This window comes from Pantherophis guttatus, chromosome 2 (genome assembly GCF_059756535.1).
Source record: "Pantherophis guttatus breed Tessera chromosome 2, ASM5975653v1, whole genome shotgun sequence".
Classification (NCBI taxonomy): domain Eukaryota; kingdom Metazoa; phylum Chordata; class Lepidosauria; order Squamata; family Colubridae; genus Pantherophis; species Pantherophis guttatus.
The window spans coordinates 129,036,777-129,053,398 of record NC_142064.1 but is presented as its reverse complement, the minus strand read 5'-3'; the positions used below and the strand labels follow the sequence as shown (position 1 = coordinate 129,053,398).

The following is a 16,622-nucleotide window of genomic DNA, read 5'->3' as shown; positions in this document are numbered from 1 at the left end:
GTGGTCCTGTCCACTATTAAGCCATCTGAACCCAGATGGACATTTCTTCCAACAAAAGCTTAACAAAAACAGCCAACCTAGAGTTAAGGAGAAATGTCCTTTCAGTGAGAACAAAACAATCGGTGGAATGGCTTGCCTTCAGAAACTGCTCCATCACCAGAGGTTTCTAAGAAGTGATTGGACAACCATTTGTCCAGAATAGTATAGGACAGGTTCTCCTGCTTGAGCAGAGTATTGGATAGAAGACAGAGAGAGAGAGAGAGGGAGGGAGGGAAAAGGAGAGGGAGAGAGGTTCAAATGATAGACAGTACTGTATTTGTTTCTCTTCCTCCAACCCTTTTAAATGATTTTGGAAAAATCATCTCATTATTTTATAAAACTTAATTGCATTTGTTTTTGGAAAAATTGCCTATTTTTCTTGTCGAAGAATTAGGATACTAAATAAATGAAAACTCAAGCGCAAAAATTAAAATAGAAAGCACCAGGGCATAAAGAAGGCTAACAATAGCCAATTACTACTAATAAAAAACATAAATCCTTTTTCTCCCTGGAATTTCTGGTTTTAACTTTGATGAGAAGTTTCTTGTGTACTTTTGCAGCCTGAAATGAAAACAAAATTAAAACCAACACTGGAGAAATTTCCGGTGTATGCTAAGAACATTCCCAGTAACGACCAAACTGAAACGTTCTTCATCCAGCAGTGAATGACTACTGTCTCTAGGACTACAGCTCCCAGAAGACATAGCGCGGCTAAATACCCTACAAAGTCTTTCAGTCTTCCCGTCGCGTCTCTCGGTTGTTCTCGCGATACTTAGAGTTTTTTTTTTTTTTCTGCCTCTCACCGGCCTAGGTGGCTTCAACCCCATCCCTGCACCTGGCTATGGCCGATCCCAAGTATGCGGACCTGCCCGGCATTGTGAGTGACAAGAAAGAAGCCCCTGCGGGGAGAAAGGAGGCGGGGAGGCTGGTGCCGCTTTAAGGATGGAGGAGCATGAACTGTGCTTAGGGAGAGGAAAAGGGTGGGGTCGGATTGGCTAACTAGTAAATATGGGGCTGCGGGATAGATGGATGGATGGAAGAAGAAGTGGGTGGGAAATCTGCTTGTAAAAAGAGAAGCACCTGAACGTAAAGTGGGGCTTTCGATCCGCGCCAAGGAATGGAGCTCCTTCGTCTTGGCTGAAATTAGAGGGGTTTAGGGGAAGCCCCAGAGCTCAGCCTGGTCCCGAAGGAGGTTTTTTATCTGGCAGCCTGGTTGACGGGATGTCATTAAGAAAGGAGTGCCTCTGAGCTTGTGCAGAGAGATGGGGGATCCCCTGCAGAAAGAGCAGGGAGTATTGAGTAATATTCTGGAAGGCAGATGTTGCCAGCTGGTTCCCCCCACTTTTCAGAATGCAATGTATTTTGGCTGCCACTTTGTATCTGTACTAATTAAACATGTATTTAGTTACCCGGAAAAGAGCCATAATGGAAATTGAAGAAAAGGTTGATAACGAATGTTGCATGTGATTTTGTGCAAACATAGAAAGTATAGGCAAAATGTTTCTTAGGGTCCTCTCTTCACTCTCACATTTTATTTTATTTTTTTTAAAAATTCCACTTCTCTCTAGCTTTTCCCCACCACTGCCAGGATGATAAAATATAGTTGAATGAAGAACATGAAAATTAGATATTACAATCAAAAGCGATTCCAGAATCAAAGGGTCCATTATTGATAATATGCTGTGCAAATCCTTGGGCAGCTTTCTCTAAAGACAAGTCTGATGACTAAAAAAGCTCAAGTCAGAGGGATACTTTTGTTCCAATGTCTTAAATGTCTGCTGCTGTTAGTGGCTGACTGAACTGACAGACAGAACAATAACCAATAAATTGTGCTTGTCTCAGTTAAGAAAGGGCAAGTGTCACATTGAAGGATATAGCCTAAGGTTGCAGATACTTTATGGGTATTTTATCTGGAGCGAAACAGGAATCTTAAGGGGTGGCACATTCCATGCCCTGTAGCAACATCTCTCTATTTTGTCCTGTCATTGGAATAATTCAGCATTTGTGAGGAATTATTGATTAATGGCTTACTGGGTGCACAAGAGATTCTGCATTCAGTCCCTGGCAGATCAGGAAGCACTGATATTTACACATACCTTAGAGAGCCTTGTTAGTACAGGGGTTTAAGGCACCCTGTTATTAAGCTGCTTAAGACCAGCTGCCTGCAATTACTGCAGGGTTCGAATCTCGCCAAGGCTCAAGGTTGACTCAGCCTTCCATCCTTTCTAAGGTAGGTGAAATGAGGACCCAGTTTGTGGGGGCAATAAGCTGACTTTGTATAAATATACAAAAGGATGAAGGCTATTGCTGAGCACATTGTAAGCCGCCCTGAGTCTTCGGAGAAGGGCGGCATATAAATCAAATTAAAAAAAAAAAAATTTCCAATGAGACCATTACAATGTGCTTTAAAGAGCTGCTATATTAGACATAACACCACTGCTACATAAGAGCTGCAATGAATCCCAGAGGGTTTCTGGATGCAGTTCATGTTGCTGATTATTCTTTTTAAACCTTTACATGACATGGGGCCAGTTTACTTGCAAGGCCACTGATCCCTAATGATTTCTTCTTGTCCCACTAAATCTGGCAGATGGGCATGCTCCAAATCCTCTCAGTGAAGTAGTATCTTCTGTTAACATAAGGAAGCATGCCTTCTGTAATGACATATCTTCTGGAATTACTTTCCCCCAAAATACAGAGGCCTAGATCCTATTGGCCTTTTGGAAGGCTATGAAAATCTTGCCTCTTCCCCAGATACTGGAGTTGGTGGAGCCACAGCGTGGGTACTGTTTTGTTTGATGTTCTAAAGATGTCATTTTTAGAGGCTTTGACCCACTTTCTTTTAATTGGATTTGTAGAATTTGCTTGTGTTCCACTTCTGTTTCCTGCCCAGTGATCCTTGGCTACATGGACAGCTATCTACATTTGTTAAATAAATAAAAGCCAATTGATACATTTTGGAGGGGCAATGCTGTAATTCGAAATCCCCGAACAAAGCAATATTCTATATTTATTTCATATATTTCCTATTGTACCAAAGATGATCACAGTATGCACATTTTTTTTCTGAGAGGTTTTTTTAATTACCCCCACCATGCCTTTGCTAATGATCATGTACCTGATTGCCTGAGTTGCTTTAGCACTGATGAGGCCAATAGTTTCAGATTCTGACTGGAGTTTATAGACCTATTTCTGAACAGCAGATGTGGTAATATCAACTACTGATTTAACCTGAATCACTATGTATTTTCTGAGCAAGGAAACACCACAAGTAAGTATGTAGATTATACATGGAATTCAATCAGGTTCACGAATCCCCCTGAATTCTTCCCTTTGAATCTTTACTTATTATTGAAAAGGTTCTGTTAGGGCTGAATAATTAAAAACAGTTGCTTTAAGTGGTGAATGGGCTAATAAATATTCTTTGGGCCAGTATGTGGGATTTATTTATTTTGAAGGTTCCCAGCTCTATCCTGCCTCTGCACAACATACAACATAATTAAAAATTAAAAAAATGCAAAAATATTACAAAAGAAAAGTTTGGAAAACCTGTTACTTAACAGATCATACTTTAAGTGTGTGGTCCATGTTGTTATGTTCTCTGATTTTAGTTCTTTAGATAATAAGAGTTAATTCATACTATTATTAATTTATGGCGGATCTTTGTTTTTTTTTTTAGGAAATGTTATTGTAATAGGTCTCTTCAGAATCTGGAGTAATATTCTGATTTTTCCTCCATCATTGTTTTTCAGGCCAGGAATGAGCCTGATGTTTATGAAACAAGTGACCTCCCTGAAGATGATCAGGCAGAATTTGATGCGGTAGGAACATATAAAATTTCTATTGTTTTTTAAAATTATGAATACATTAAATGTGGGTATCTATCCTTGGACTATTTCCAAAAATGTCATTTCATCAAAAGTGACTTGTATTGCCTACTATTGTTATATAGAGTGACCAAGTGAAAGGAAATATGGAAATTGGAAAGTGATATAATTTGGTCTTTTAAATCTTTATTAAAGAGAACTGGACTTCATAGTTTCTTTTAACCTGAATAAACGGAAAGAAACTCTCTTAAAAAACATTGAACTGTTAAATTGTTGATCTCCTTGACTGCCTCCCTCCTTCCTTAATGTGACTCCACAAAATAATTTTGAACTATAGATTTTCTAAGGAGAATATTTGTTGTTTTGTAATAATAATTTTCTAAATTAAGATTAGATATTAGACAATTGCTTTGGAATTTTTCAAAGTTATTCTTATTCCTTCTTGCCTGAAAAGAGTTGTTTTTGTGCCTTTGTATATGTGTGAAGCTTTTTAATGTGTTTTTTATTAGTTACATATGAACTTTAGTCAGTTTATACTCAAGTGCAAGGTTCCCTTGATGTCTTCTTAAAATTCTTGGTGGGAAACCATCAGCAAAACTATACTAGGCAAGCATTAATTGACTTTGGTGATGAGACCTTTGCTGTAATGAACAATCAATTGGTTTTATACTTGTTTTATTTGATTGTTGTACGCTGGTCAGAATTGCTATTTATAAGATGGGCAGCCATACAGATAAGATTAATAAGAAAAATAAATAAATCCAAGCTTTTACAATTAGATGTAATAGTTAGTAGTCGCAGTCTGAAAGAAAGAATTCCAGGAGAAGCTAGGGGAAAAAAAATCTTAAATGATTCAGAAGGGCTGGCATGAATTTTAAACTGTTGTAATATATTATGAGTGATATCTGGAATTAGGCATGTATTTTTTTTCTTTAAATATTTGTAACAAAAAATATAACTTAAAATATTAGATGTGTCATTTGATTAAGATAGACTTTTTATATATGCACTGTTTAACATTTATATTCTACATTCAGAAAAGAAAAATACTTGAATTACAAGAGTCAATCTCACAAGTTTAAAATCCTAAGATTTTTATATGCCCCAATATATAATTCGCAAATGTGTGGATGAAGAAGCTGTTTTATGTTTCTTCACTTAATGAAAGTGAATTCAGTATTACAAAACTTACTTTTTTTGCAGTTACATAAACTTTCATTTACTTAACTGCACAAGTAGTCCTTGTTTAGCAACTGTCTTGTTGCTAAGATTGTTTTCAATTACGATGGTAATTACAATTGAAAAGTAAGTTTATGACCTAATCCTGACATTTATGACCTTTGCAGGTTTGTAAAGTAAAGCTGAAGCAAGATAAGCACAGTTGCAATTTTATACCCAGAAGAGAATGAGTAGGACCAGAAAAGCCATGACATCTCTGAGATTTAAACTTTACTGTAATAGATTTGTTTGGGATGGGGAATAATGAAAATCTCCAAGAACTCAGCTATTTTGTAATATATGCCAAAAAAGCATAACAAAGAATTTGAAGAATATCACTTATTTTTTAACAAAGAAGGAATTATAGTAATCCTTTAAGTAGCTATAGAACATTTGAAAGTAAAATTTCAGGGTGAGACTTAGCTACAGAAGGAAAAGTCCTGGTTAGAGTATCTGGTTTCTATCTCACAATGCTGCCAGCCTATGATGGAATGGCATTATGATTTGTCATGGTGTGATCCCATGTTCTTAAAAGTACATTCAAATGATGGATTGCTGAACAAGTCCAGTGTTATGATATTTTTTTCTGTGGGGGTGCTAGTTGAATCTCCCGAAGGCTATATAAAATGGATGCTATAGATTTTAAAGTTTAGAATCAAAAAAGTTTTGACCCCTTGTTTTTGTATATCCCTGTTTGCACTGTAATCAGAATATTTAAAACTCCCTCACAAAGCCTATTCATACTGACTCTGGCTTTAATAATCCAATCTTCCATTCACTTTTTTTTTTGAACTAACCGTAGCATCCATTGACAAATGCTCCGGCTCAGAAAATAGTACCATAAACTGATTCCTGGACATGGTAGAAAATGCATCATGGGCTCAAGTGCTCATTCTCACTTTGGCTTCTCTGTCATTCGCCCAACCATTAATGGCCTCTTGAAATTAATTCCCCCCAAAATTATTAATCTTAGGTATGATTTATTTGAAATAAACCAGCATCAATCAATGTACTATGGAATTGGTATGTGTCAATAAATCACAATTAAGATTAATTGCAATTTGGCCTTTTGTCCTAACTTCTGATTAACTTGAAACTGATTAATTAGAAATAAAACTGAAAGCTTCAGGCCATTTCATTCTCATTACAATAAACTATGATTTAACACGGTGTCAACCTGCAGTTATTTTAAATTAGGCTCTTGGCACATCATGGTAATCCGGAGGTTCTAATATCAAGTCAGTATATTAACTTTAATATTCCTTTTTGGTTCCTCCTTGAATCAGGAATCCTGTTTTATCCCTCATAACATGTCAGAGTTGAAAATTTTTTGTTGTTGTTTCTGATCCCTGGCTTATTAGAGATGTAAATGAGCGATTCCAGTTTGGTTGTTCCATTTTTTGTTTAAAAAAGTTTTTTTGCATTTTTGTCTTAAAAATCAAAATCACAATTATGTAGAGAAAATAATTACTATATAATTTAAAAGAAAATTTGTGATGTATACAAGATTGGATTTTTCAGGATTTTTCAACAAAATATATTTTTTTCTGTTGAAGAGAAATTATGAAAAATTCTGCCCTAATGCTTTAGATTAGAAGATGTAATAGGTTCGAACTGAAAAGTAGATTAGTTAGTAATACTGTACATCTGTAATTTGATTCTTTATACATCCTTACACACTTAACAAGAATAAATATCAAACCTCACAATCCTTGTGGGATTGTGCCTGGAAAAAGGATTTACGGTACGTTCATTTGAGTCAACTGCTCAAGAGTTTGAGTACGTAGCAATGAGTCATTATATTAAATTATTGTGATAACCTGAAAAGATTGGACAGCGAAATAATGCATTGTCTATTGTTTCTGCTTTATCTACATGGGCACATTTGCTCTGCTCTTGGAATTTTACAATATTTCCCTTCTGTAATATGGAAGGAAAATATAGCAATGCATTTAGTATGGCTTCAGAGAAATTGCCTTTCACATATGTCAGTTTGCTGAAGTAAAGGGCCTCTTATTAATCTCCCCCTCCAATGGGAAAGAGATAGTTTTGATAGTTGATATTGAAAACCCATGCCCAGTTTCAGCATTTGGTATTTCTAGGCTCAAAGGATTCGGTTAATTGGGATGAAAAGCCACAGTGCCACGTACTTTACTCAATATCTTTTCTTCAGGATAAGATAAACTGGAATGTTTAGGGTTGAACACAAATGACTATCTTAAGACAGTTGTTTTAAGGAATTTTTGACCAAAGAGTTTCAGGCCTTCTGTCGTTTCTATTTATTCAGATCTGTGAACCATCCATTAATTTGTGATTTTTGCATCTAAAGGTCACAAATCTAAAGGCAACATTGGATTCGATTCCCTGAGATTATCACTGAAAGAAATGTCTACCTTCTACCATTAGTAAGCGATTATTGTACTGTATCTAGACTGGGTGCTTCATATTAAGATCATAATGCAAAGCAATGGTGGTAGGTATGGACACTGTATGCCCAAATTCCTCTCAGAGTTGATTGGCACCAATCCTGTTCAAAATACATATGATGTAGTCTTTAATATTATGAAAAAGATAGTGATTTTAAAAATAATTTTATATCATTTATAATTTTATAAAGCCCTTATACCAGTGTTTCTTGACTTTTTCCTTCATTACCCGAAACCTATCAGAAAGGCCTTATTTAATTTATCCCTGTTGTAATAGAATAATGGGGTCATTGTCATTACTCAAAGGAAAAATACACACTTTTATTCAATTTTGGGTAATTCACCCAGCTTTGGGAAGCACTGCCTTATATAGTCCTTAGTTGGCCCTTTCCATAAAATAATACATAATAAAATGCACTGAGGTAAATAAGATGCATTGGTGCCTCAAATACAAGAACTGCTCATAGTTGACTGAAGGAGGCACACTGCCCCTGTGTTTTTCTATAGGTGTTGGGTCCCTGAGTTCCTACGACCGTATGTCTTATCCTCTGTCTTTTTAGATAAATATCAAACTCAAAACCATATAGTTTGTATTTAACATTTCCTCCCATCTCCTGCTAAAGGCTCTCCTGTTCCTGCAGTACAATATGTAGCGTTGATGTACGCCCTTAAATGTTTTGCAGTGAGTTGCATAAAAGCTATTTTTCTCTTCTTGGCATGCAAGCATTCCCATAGGGAATTGTGGGAGGTACATTTAGTCTCATAGTAACGGGCATAGGGATTGAGGAGTAATCAGGTCAACAAAGCATTACCTGTGTAATGCTAGCTAAAAGTACTCTGAAGTAGTGGTTCCTTTCTGTGGGTTTAATAAAATCTACAGCTAGTGATGGAAGTTATGTAACAATTTAGCCAACCTTTGAGATTAATAGTGCCTGATATTCAAGCCTTAGATCTAGTGCCATGTGATATGAAAAATCTTACCTTGGTGTTAATTTACATAACTATTTAATTTGCTGCTTGTCACCATGTGCTTTGTACATCTTTGAGCTTAATATATCATCTTTGGACTTTATTTTAATTTAACCTTTTATTTTGAATCAGACATTGAATCAGGATATGCATGTTTGTCAGAGGCAAAATAAAAAGTATGCTGATAGAATAAAAAAAAATACAGAGACACAGTAAAAAGCAAAACGTAGGATTTACATTTGACACTCTCCTTTGTGCTTCAGCAAAAGCTTCAGAAACCCTCTTGGCAGAAGAGATTATGGGTAAAATGGTCCTCATATCACATCTTCAAAATTACAGCCACAATCCTGACTCCCTAATGCTGGCATGAAGCATTTATCTTATTATTTTGTAATATTGTACTTTTTTTCTTTTCACAAAACTTACCTTGCCTAATACAGTGTATGAAATCAGTAAGACACGGGTGCAGTTTAAAGGCTGCCTACTTCAACCGGCACATTCATACTTTCCGGGTTGTAGTTGCCAGAATTCTAGTCCCTGTGGCCTTGGCAATGCAGATGGTCATAAAGCATGATGTCACATAACCTCATTGCTTAGCAATGGCAATCCTGGCACATCCCATTGCTGTTGTAAATTGAATCCCACCAGCTGTTAGCCGGGGACCACCCAGTTCTAAGCCAGCGATTATTGGGTTAGGGATTAGGGTCAAAGAGTAAGTAGGAAGAGAAAAAAATAAAAAAGAGTAGATTGTCTTGAAGATGTCAAAATGAAAAGCAATTCCTTATGTTTAATTCAAGCTTGACTAAGCTTATCTTGTAAAGGTTGGTTTAATAGATGCAGCCTCTAGGCCAGTGGCTCCCAACCTTTTGGACACTAGGGACCGGTTCCGTAGAGAAAGGTTTTTCTGTGGACCGGAGGGGGTATGGTTTTGTGTGTTGCCTGTATCTCGCGGATGGGGCTTCGCTTGTTTGCGTGGCCCGGTTGCTGGCATGCTGCGGACTGGTGCCAGTCCATGGACCATGGGTTGGGGACCTCTGCTCTAGGCAATCTTTGGTGCTATAACCAAAAAGTGGGGAATCTGGCCCTCCAAGTATTGGTGACCTATGGCTCCAAGCCTCTCTCATCATTCAGTCCAGTTAGCTAAGTTCAGCACCATATTCATATCTTCCCACTCCAGCTAGTGGCATTGAAAGGATGTTAAGCTTCCTTAAAGGTCAGGCAGCTGTGCTCCACTTGTTTATTGCAGAATAATAGCGCTTCTAGCACTGAGTGCCCCAAGGAAACTGAAACAGCTGCCTATCCAGCTTGAATGGATAGCATTACACTTTTAGCCTGTCATTACCTGCTATGAAAATGAGGGAGATTCTTTGCTTTGTGTACAAGCTGTCTAAGTGATGAAAAATATCAGATCTCTGCAATTGAAGAGGAAGGGTTAAAGAAAGAGAGAAAAAAGAGAGATTTTTCTTTGCCGGGGATTTATAAAAGCTGCCATTAAAGACGTCCAAATGAAACATTGGAATACATAACCTGGTTTGATGAGAATTAGTATAAAGATCTCATCATATAACATATATATCTAAATGGTTCATTCATTTGGTTAAAGAAGGAAGTAAGGAACTTTTTCAGTGAGGTAGGGTTGAGTAGAGAAAAGGAGGTGTTTTTTTTTTGTTTTTTTAAATAGGCATTTGATAATATTTACTGAAACCCTCAAATTGTTCCCTGAAGACAGTGCTCTAAAATGGTGGTGGAGTATAAATACTAAAAAGAAAGACATTAGTATGTGTTATTATGGAAGCTCTGAAATAATAAATAAATAAACTTCCAGTCTGCAGTCTGTATATATCTCGCTGTTGTATTTGCTTGCCTTTGCCCTATTTATCCAAATACTTTCTTCACATTTAACTTATGCCTCATTTCTGGTCACTGCTCTTCACACCTGGCTGCTTTTTTCCACTGTTATTTTATATAATAATATATAATAATAATATTATTTTATATATATATATATATATATATATATATATATATATATATATATATATATATATATATATATATATATAAAAATAATAGTGGAAAAAAGCAGCCAGGTGTGAAGAGCAGTGATCCAGAAATGAGGCATATATATATATGTTTTTCTTTCTTTTTCGTAGGTTTTATGTGTATTTCTCTTTAGCCAGAGAAGGCCGAAAGGCAGAGAAGCTTATAAGGCTGAAATAGATCTATCTTAGTTTCCCAATGGGCAGCAAAGGGTCTGCTGGCTGCCAGAAAAAAAAAAGCCCAGAAATTAGTGAATTGTGATTTCACTGAACTAGGGCTGCATAATATCTTGGTTTACGTAGGTAGAACCTGGCTAAAGAGAAATATGTATGTATGTATGTATGTATGTATGTATGTATATGTATTCTTAATATTACTTCTGTACATAGTATTTACTCTATAAGCATGAACGGAAGATCTTTGTGCCAAAAGCATAAAACTTAAATATTGACTCTGAGGGAACAGTAGAAAGACCTATATGTAAATGTTTATCTAGTACAGGAAATCCTTGACTTACATTTGGGACCAGAATTTCCATTGCTAAACAAAACAATTGTTAAATGAGTTGCAACCTATTTTATGACTTTTTTTTGTCACAATTGTTAAAGCGAATCACTGCATTGAAGTGAATCATGTGGTTCTTAAGTGAATCCAACTTTCCCTATTGACTTTGCTGGTCGGATGTTGCTGGGAAGGATGCAAATGATGCTCATATGGCCTTGGGATGCTGCAATCATGCTGGTTGTCAAGAGCCTGAATTTTGATCATGTGATTGTGCGTATGCTGCAGTGGTCGTAGGTGTGAGGAATGGTCATAAGTCACTTTTTCCAATGCCATTGTAACTTTGATCACTAAATGAATGGTTGTAAGTTGAGGACTACCGTACCTGTATTTCTTTTTCTCAGTTTCCATACAAACCTTTGAATATTTTGTTCCTCTTATTCCTTTGACAAAGAGCCAAAACTATTTCTGCTGTATTGAAAGCTAGATGTACTAATATAGAAGCTGTAATTGTACAAGAAATGATTGCTTTATAGCCCATTTTCAGATAACCACCCATTCCATAGCCAAGCATTTCTCACTGTTCAGCTTTTACAGAGCTTAAACTACCGTACAAAGCATTATTTAAATACAGGTAGTCCTTGACTCACAACTATAATAGAGCCTTCCCAGTACAGTTGGAAATTGTGATGGCTGTTAAGTGAGGCACCCATGCAATCACCTCATTTTTGGTACTCCCCCTAATCTATATTTTTCCTGGTGGAGTTGTTAAATGAACGTGTGGGTTGTTAAGTGGAGCACAGGGTGCCTCAAAGGCACTGGGGCACTTGGAGGCCTTGGAGGCCTAGCAGAGGCCCTGCCCTAGGCTTCCCATACTCCCTGAGGCACTGCAGCAGCCATAACTTTGGGATTGGGTCATAAGTAGCTTTTAGAGGTAATTTTGAACATTTACTAAGCAACCAGTTGTAAGACCAGGATACCTGTATTGGCTGAGATATTCACACCTTCTTAGCCCTTTTAAAATGCCTACCGCAACCAGTTGAATTAATTGTTTAATTAACTGATGCAACTCTTACAATAGGGTTGGAATTTTTGAAGAATTTACTCCTGCTCCCGTTTAGCTCTAAGGAGCAGGCTGCCAAAGAACCTGCTTTGGCAGCAAAATCAGTTGTGCACCGGCAGGAGAAAGAGATCGCTCCATCCTTAAGCATGCCATCTTGGTGGAAGACCATTGTGGTTTTACATCTGATATAATCAGTTAGTAATTTTTTAAAATTGAGCTGTACCAAAATGGAAAAAAACTTATGAAAATAGTGCTAAGTAAAATGCAGTTTTATTGCATTTTTGCTATACATATTATTGCATATATCGAACCTTGGCCTTTTTTCTATGGAAGAATATGGATGGAAAGATGTTTATCATAAGCAAATCAAGGAGAATGAGTTTGAGGTTCACCTTGGCCCATAATGAAAAATAAATGACTTTTGCATTGTCTCAGAAGCTTTAACTGCTGAAGTGAGATACACAAATATTTTGCTCTTTGCAGTGGTTGTATTGAAAATTTTATTGATACAATTACAACTGTACTGTGTAATAAATATGCATTGTCATAGTTTAGATGTATTTTAGTTTCATAACATTCATTGGTAAGTCTGTATTTTCCCATTTTAAGAGTAAGAAATGAATAAGTGAAGGATGTTTTTGCATTGGCAGTTCTGAAACTCTGCTTTTCCAAAAGCAGTTGAAAACAACATGGAAAAAGAAAATGACAAATTCTTTATATAGATCTATTTTATTCAGCTATCCTGTATTCATATTCAAAGACTCTATATTATCTATAACAAAAAAATACTCTACAGCAAAGGTCCTTTCCAAAGTCAATTAAAAGTTTTCTCTTTGTAGATCCTGCTCATTTTATTGATGTATTGATTATAGCTGGGAGAATATGAATAGCCATTGAATAGTTTTTACTTAATTTCTTTTGAGGCGTTATACCTGAGAAGAGAATCAGATCTACAGATCTTACCGTAAGCTAGGAAGAAACAGTATGATGCATTTCTAGATTTCACCTCCCATACAGAAAAAGTGAGCCCCACTAAGAAGGTTGTTATAGAGTAGAATTACAAATGTTGTAAAAAAAAAAAAAACAAAAAAACAAAGCCCACCATCTTCTCTAATGAATCCAAAGCTGATTTTAAAAAATTAATTCAAATGCCTAACTTTACATGTAGTCTGAGGTTAATGTTGGTTTCTAAAATTACAATGGTATTTAAATGAATGATTTCCCGAGGTAAATAACCAGGTTTGTTTTATATTTGATTTTTATTATCTGTTATAAATATAAACAGTTGCCTGATGTTGAGTTAGATCAATAGTTCATGTGGTTCAGCGTTGTTTGCATTTTGATGGATGGGGGGGAAAAGCTTGCCCACATTTTAAAATTTCAGAAGGAGGCTTTCCCTTCCCTTCCCTGTGCCCACCACGTCTACTTCTAAACAACTGGAAAAAAATCTTGGCAGCTCTGTTTGCTCAGGTATGGGTCAAGGTGCTCTGTTAGCTAAAATGGATGACAGCTTGAATTAATGATTAGCAATTTGCATCCTTCTCTGCTACCATGCCTTGGGCGTAGCAGGCGGGACAGTAAGGCAATAGAATTAACAGTGCATGCTGGCATGAACATTAATGAACATTCGATGTGCAAAAAAGGGACTATGGTAGAAAAGAAATCCCTGAATTTCCTTACCATCTTCTTTAGGATGATTTTGTACCTGTTGGTTAGTTGCAGTACTGATTTCTTGCTTGTGTGAAAATAATATTGCAAATCAAGCATTGCAGACATTATATAGTCTGACATAAAGAGATCAGATGATAATTTCCCGGATTATCCCTTAAGTGACCACTACCTACCTGGTTTCCAGCCAACAGTTACTTAGAATCCTTTCTTGGGATATAACGGGATATGGTCTTTTGGACTCTAATAGGATTTTCTTTTGGGTGTTACCTGCAATCCAATTGTCTCTCTTCTATATAGGAAGGAATTGATTTGAGTGTTACGTGTGCTCTGCAATAATGAGCTATATTGAATCTGAATTCATTTTTAAAGATCTGTTCAGTTATACCCTCAACCTGGAAAGGGATCTAATGTAAAGTTGAATTATTTGGCCAAATGTTCATGATAGTGTTTATTTGTTCAACTTCCTGAGCTGAGCCTTTTTCTAGAGAAAGTCATGACCACATGTGAAGAAGCAAGAAGCATATTTCTGCTTTTGAATCTACTTTTTAATAGTAGCCATGACATGAAAACACATGAATATGTGCTGTACAGTAATTTATAGTAGATTTCAGATGTGAGGATAATTGGACAATATACATCTTCAAATCTTACTGGGAATATAATGCATTTTTGTTACAGGTATGGCATTTTAATGCTAAAATAACCAGAATCTGTATCTTAATTATACCTTCTCATTATGCATTCTTCTAAATTAGTCCAAGACTTTCTTTTCAGGGGTAAGGAATAAGAACTTCTTAGAAAGGGTGACGGGAGAAGAAAAAGAGCTAGAATTTTCAGAAAGTGGAATTTATTGTACACAACAGTGGTTCTCAAACTTGGCAATGTTAAGACATGTGGGCATGGCTGACTGGGGCATTCTGGGAGTTGAAAGTCCATACGTCTAACTTAAGATTGCTATGTTTGAGAACCCCTGGTATAAAAGGAGCTTTCCTTTCTATATTTTGTGTACTGTAGATGCATTTAACCCATAGTCAGGCTTGATGGAATAAATTGTGGTGTCGTGCAGGACCGCTCACAATTAATCCTGGCTTAGAGATGCAGAAGGATAACATAGGGGAATTATGAAGTAACCCAAAAAAGTTATCCCTTCAAATGTTAAATAGAGAGCGCCCATTTGGGTTCTATTTTCTGAGCGTTCAAACCATGCTCCTCCTATAATACATCATATTTGTTAGTGTCATCATACCTGAAGTTGTAAATTGTTGTAGGAAAGATTCACCAAGAAGATGAGTGTTAATATTCTTATATTTCTAAGCCAGTGTTATTGATAAGGGTCCTTCAGATTTGATCCAGCTTTGTTAACAGTCACATTTTTTACCGTCCTCTGCTAGTTATAAGGCCCTTTCTTTTACAGCCACTTCCAGAAATCAATTGGGATGTTGAGAAAATGCCTAATCATTGTTTTAACTGTGTTTATACTGAATTATTGTACCACTTGAACTTATCTGAGTTTTCCTAATGCTCTTCCCCATCACCCTTCACACCACCTTGCCTGGATACTAGTTTGCACAAGTAAGACCATTAAAAATGCTATTTTTTTTCTTCTGCATGCTTCTAGAATCTGTGTTTGCATGGTTCTAAATCTGCATTATATAAAATTAAATCTGTTTTAAAAATCTCTTTTTATAATCTATATTGTTTGCACTTTTATGGCACTGTTATCTGTTCATTGGGTCATGTCACAAAAGAGAGGAGAACTACACATTTTAAATTGTAAGTTATGAAAAGCAAGAAGGAATTAATTGAAAGACCAGTAAATATTTGCATTATTAGGCCCTATTTTTTTACTTAAAATATAAAAAGAAAGTCAGTGTGGCAGTTTCTGGAAGTTGTAGAAAACCAGCATTAAGTGCCCCAAATGCAAGTAAGGCAGCAACATTTTAGATTCTAGAATAAATATTGTTGAATTAGACATCCCATAACAGAGCAGTGGTGGAAATCTGAATTTTAATAGCAGTAATCGGCTCTGCATCAACCATGCAAAGTTGTTATGATTTTTGGAACACTTAGTGATGCTTAGTGCAATATTTAACTGAAATGATCTAAGAAGGGGAAGGGGGGAATTTTTGCTGGAGAGAAGAGTATGCATTTTCATAAGGGTAGTTCCTTAGGCCGAGAACCGATGACACAAGGTACCAAGTCTATGGAAAGTGTAACAGCCAGCTCCGAATTTGGAGAATCTGGAACAAAAGTCTGATTAGAAGATTGCTGTACCTTGGTGATTTTTTTTCATCTGATCTATAAGTAGCTTCTATGTGGTTCTTGTATTGCTTTATCAAATTAGGACTGGAAAATTGAAGCACCTGATGTAGAAAAATCGAATCATTTAATGCTGTTTCTTAGAAATCTAATTGAATTGTGGGAAATAAGTGATTGGGTGAAGTGAATGTGTTGAAGTTGGGAGATGCAACCCATCTTCTCCTAAACTACTTAATTTCTATTAATTTTGGGAAGTTATTGTCAACATCCAGCTCGAAAATCCAAATAAAACTCCAGGATCATTCCATTTCCGAAAACCTTATTGTTTATTGAATACACTACATGGTGATGTAAAGGCAAAACGTAACTCTGAAGGTTCCCAAAACCCAGTTCATAGACTTAAACAATAATTTCCCCAGCCAAATCCCCAACCTCTCATGTAATCCATGTAAACAATTTCATTTTGTTATAGGAACCGTCTACTTCAACTCCACACCTGTTATGACAGTGATGGCTAACCGTTTTCACCCTCCCCAGACTCCTAGAAAGGCTTTAGAGGCTGGGGAGACCAAAAAACGGGCCTTCCCCCCCACCCGAGGCCCTCCAGAG

At 36.4% G+C, this 16,622-nt stretch overlaps 1 protein-coding gene across 1 annotated transcript in view; it reads left to right on the top strand.

Moving 5' to 3' along the window:
- Positions 1-769: 769 nt before the first annotated feature.
- The window catches only part of DCTN2 (dynactin subunit 2), a 51,251-nt gene continuing 35,398 nt past the window's right edge, over positions 770-16,622 (top strand). Inside the window, exons 1-2 of the mRNA XM_060688984.2 lie at positions 770-916; positions 3,792-3,860. Coding sequence (XP_060544967.2) covers positions 881-916; positions 3,792-3,860 — 105 coding nt within the window. The 5' untranslated portion in view covers positions 770-880. The remainder of the gene's footprint in view (positions 917-3,791; positions 3,861-16,622) is intronic.